The sequence below is a fragment of the Artibeus jamaicensis genome, unplaced genomic scaffold (genome assembly GCF_021234435.1).
Source record: "Artibeus jamaicensis isolate MK-2021 breed Jamaican fruit bat unplaced genomic scaffold, CSHL_Jam_final contig_35, whole genome shotgun sequence".
Taxonomy (NCBI): Eukaryota; Metazoa; Chordata; class Mammalia; order Chiroptera; family Phyllostomidae; genus Artibeus; species Artibeus jamaicensis.
In genome coordinates this window covers 4,133-8,231 of record NW_026521802.1, presented here as the reverse complement: position 1 = coordinate 8,231, position 4,099 = coordinate 4,133, and the positions used below count along the sequence as shown (strand labels likewise).

General features: G+C 46.6%; 1 protein-coding gene across 1 annotated transcript; it reads right to left on the bottom strand.

The window, feature by feature from the left end:
• Positions 1 to 2,602: 2,602 nt before the first annotated feature.
• LOC128627225 (cofilin-1-like) lies at positions 2,603 to 3,655 on the bottom strand. Its single transcript, XM_053664123.1, has one exon. It carries the CDS (start codon positions 3,579 to 3,581, stop codon positions 3,132 to 3,134), a length of 450 nt encoding a protein of 149 aa, XP_053520098.1. The 5' UTR covers positions 3,582 to 3,655; the 3' UTR covers positions 2,603 to 3,131.
• Between the last annotated feature and the right edge of the window lie 444 nt (positions 3,656 to 4,099).

Here is a 4,099-nt window from a genome sequence, read left to right as displayed (position 1 = left end):
TTATAATTCCTGAAACCAGGCAGAGCAGTCCACAGCAAATCATGTTTTCTTATTCATTGCAAAGGCACTTCTTTTGGAAAAGTGTAATATGCTTTCAAATGTGTCATGACCTTTGCTTTCAAAATATCCCCATCATTCCCATGGACAGTTGATGGTTTTGTCTTTAAAAACTGTGTCATTTCCTGAGGAAGAGCACAAGGCTTTCTGATGGCAGCGGGATGGAGACCACACGTGCCAACATGAACGTGTCTCAGAGACACAGTGCTCAGTCAACAGAAGCAACACCGGTCCATGGGTCTAGTCCACATGGCGTGTGTAGGTAATGTTGCAGGAAAATGAAGCAACCAGACACCGAGGGATTCTGGAGTATGAGGTTTATTAATGTGCACGAGCCCAGAGGAGTCAGTCTCCAAATTCTAAGCCCCGAACAAAGGGAAAGCAGCCGTTTTATAGGGGGGGAAGGCCTGTCCTTCAGACTAAAGCGGGAGATAATTTACAGAAGCAGAAAGCAGAGCGCTTCACTATCTCTGGTATGCAGGCGATAAGCTAGAAGAAACAAGGTAAATCACTGGGCTGTTAAACATCCGGGCTGTAAAAAACAGTCCCCTAATTGCTGTGCTATATTTTAAAATAGCTATCAATTTCCCCCAACAGTAAGAGCAGAGGATGACACATAGTCCCACTGAGTCCTGCAGCTTGGGAAGAGACCACCCCAGTTTGAACTTCTTTTCTCTCCAAACCTCAGCATGAGAATAGTGCTGCTCTTTCGAGTTAATTCCAGAGGAGAAGTGAAGGGAGGCATGAAAAGCCAGGAAGGCAAACTCTTCGAAATACCCCCATGTCCCTTCTTCAGGGAACATCATCCCAGATTTTAGGTTACTGTACATTGGGCAACAGTTGACCATGTATCGCCATAATTGGAGTTTGTCATTTTTAGGTCTGTGGTCATGTCGGACATGCAGCAATTTTTGGTTTGGTGTTTTTCAGCTAAATAGCTGTTTATATCAGGAAGGAAGACAATCTCTGCATGATTTTTACATGTCCACAGGGCTGGAATTATTCATACTTTATACAAAATAAAATGGAAGAAATGTACTCACATTATAACGTGTAATTATTAATGAATGAGGGGCAGCAAATAGGCCAACGAAATCACTAAGTGTCTTATTTATTTAAATTGACTTGCTTTTTTATTGCAAGACATTCTCCACTAGAGCACGGAGTTGCTTGAACTGCTAATGGAAACTCCTGTCTTGTGCTGACCGGCACTGTGATGCAGGACCTTGGGGGCTGCGGTGAAGGCTTTGGATTTTGGTGTCAGTGAGATGGAGCAACAGGGGGGCTTGGAGAAGACAAAGGGTGACCTGACTTGTGTTTTAAAAGAATTCATCTCTAAGGATTCACAGGTCAAAATCTAGGGAGATTGTTACAAGTTGGGTCAAAAGGGCAGCTGGAAGACCAGTTAGAGGACCATTCCAAAAGTCCGTGTAGGAGAGATGGTGGCTTCAATTTCAGTTTTTGTGCTGAGTCTGTACATGTAGACTGACTGCAGGTGTGCTGATGGATTAGAGGTTACTGCAAGAGCAACACAGGCATGAAGGATAATGCAAATACTTCTTTAAAAAACCAGATTTTATTTATTTATTTTTAGGGAAAGGGAGGGAGAGAGAGTGGGGGAGAAACATCAATGTGTGGTTGCCTCTCCCACACTCCTAACTGGGTACATGTCCTGCAACTCAGGCACATGCCCTGACTGGGAGTTAAACCAGCAACCCTTTCGCTCTCAGGCTGAGCCACACCAGTCGGGGTGAATAATGTACACATTTCTGAGCTGAGCATCTGGGATGGTGAGGTTGACCTTGCCTGAGAAGAGAAAGGCTCTGGAAGTATTAAGTTGGAAGGTGGGAGGGTAAGAATCTTGGTGGTGCACATGTTACATTAGAGGTGTCCCAGTGACATCTGGGATAGATACCCCAGGTTGGCTTAGCTCATTTTTTACCCTTGGAAAACACAAAAAACTTAGAAGCTGTAGCACCAGTCCTCAGAATCCGTGACAACAGTGTTGATGTGTGAATTCAGGGAGAGGGAAGTGAAGTTGTGAGGTGCAGGTTGTGCCTCTCACAGCTCTCAGGGCAGTGGAGCTGGAGGGTCCTTGACTGCTGCTGCAGAGGCTGCAGAGGGGCTGTGGCCTGAGTCCAGTGCAGCCTGTGCATTTCCCAGGGATCTTTCATCCAGGAAGTAGCAGCAGCATTGTTAGTGAGGCGAATCTCCATAAGGATCATTTGAGAAGCTCCAACCTCAGTCTGCTTCCAAATACATAAGTAAAAAATAAGTAAAATTTAAGTTAAATAAGTGGTACTTATTTTAAAAGGAAAGGCAGAGCAATTATGGACTGGTGGAAATACTGGTTCATGAACTAAGGTCTATGACTTTTTTTTCTATGCTCCTAGTAACAAAAACAGAACAAAAACAAAACAACACAGAGAAAAGTCAGAGCTCCTCACATGCCATTCAAACAAAGATCAAGGCGCGTTTCTCAGAAAAATCTTAATCAGTGTGGAAGGCCCAGAGATGGTATATGTTTTTTTTTTTTTTTAAGTGAGACTTTTTATTATTATTTTTTTTAATTGAAGATCCCTTACTGGTCCTGCTTCCATGAGTGGCCACGACCAGGTGGAAAAGGGGAGGAGAACCAGGTGGCATGGGGAGGGGTCATCTCCACAACATTCCATTTATACACAGAACTAAACAGACAAGCACAGAGTCACTATTGCGGTTAGAAGTTGGCAGCATGGGAAAAGGAAGGAACAGGTGGGGAGTTGGGGCGTCGTTAAAAAAAATACAGGCTGCTCCAAAAGTGGGGTGCCTGGGGGCAGGGGGGGACTTGGTCTGCTTCAACCCAAGAGGAATCAGAAGATCAAAAGTAGTTTGGGAAGGCCAGAACCGTCAGGGGTGAAGGGAGGAGGAAGGTCCAGGGGGTAGGGGGGCTGTTTGGCAACTGGGTGAAGGGACTGCCCTCCCCCTGCTGGGATCCCCCCAGCCCCTCTGGTCTGGCAGGAAGGGGGCAGCCGGCAACCCCCGCAGGCAGGTCTTGGGCTGCCAGATGCTCCAGGCAGGGGGCTGGAGGGGGCTCACAAAGGCTTGCCCTCCAGGGAGATGACAGCACTGCCCCCCAGCTTCTCTGCCAGAGTGCAGCGGTCCTTGACCTCCTCGTAGCAGTTTGCTTGTAATTCATGCTTGATCCCTGTCAGCTTCTTCTTGATGGCATCCTTGGAGCTGGCATAGATCATTTTGCTCTTAAGGGGTGCGGACTCGGGGGCCCAGAAAATAAACACCAGGTCCTCCTTCTTGCTTTCCTTGGTCTCGTAGGTTGCATCATAGAGGGCATAGCGGTAATCTTTGTCCGGCAGCATCTTGACAAAGGTGGCGTAGGGGTCATCTACAGTCTGGCCCACGTCACCTACCAGGATCTCCTTGCCCTCCTCCAGGATGATGTTCTTCTTGTCTTCACTCAGGCAGAAAAGGACCGCCTTCTTGCGCTTCTTCACCTCCTCTGGTGTCGAGGACTTACGCACCTTCATGTCATTGAACACCTTGATGACTCCATCCGAGACAGCCACGCCAGAGGCTTCATTCTCACTGTGGCGCGCGACATCGGTTACTCTGCGAGAGGCCGGTATACGTTTTTAATGTGATCACTCACAGGGCCATGAAGATTTTAACTCCCACTGTGGCTAGAACATGAAATCGCTCTTTTTTTGGTGTGATAGTTACACTGTGAACAAAGTTGGTTCCTGGCTAGCTCCTGTTAATGTTCTTTCTTTTCTTTGTGACCACACTGTAAATCGCTGTGATGAGCCTGTGTCTGTGTAGGCTTTTTTTTCCGAGTAATCACAGGAAAGTTCTAGCTACTTTTTCTAGGCCACACTGAGGACATCTGTCCTGAAAAACAGCACCTTTCCCAGATGGAACAAAACTTGTTTCTAATAATGTCCTTTGATGCTACTTACTGTCCTTCCCTTTTAGGCACTGTCTAATCAAGTTCTTCTTTCTTGAAAGATGAGGACTCAGCTGCTTTCTTCCCCCTACCGATCCCCCC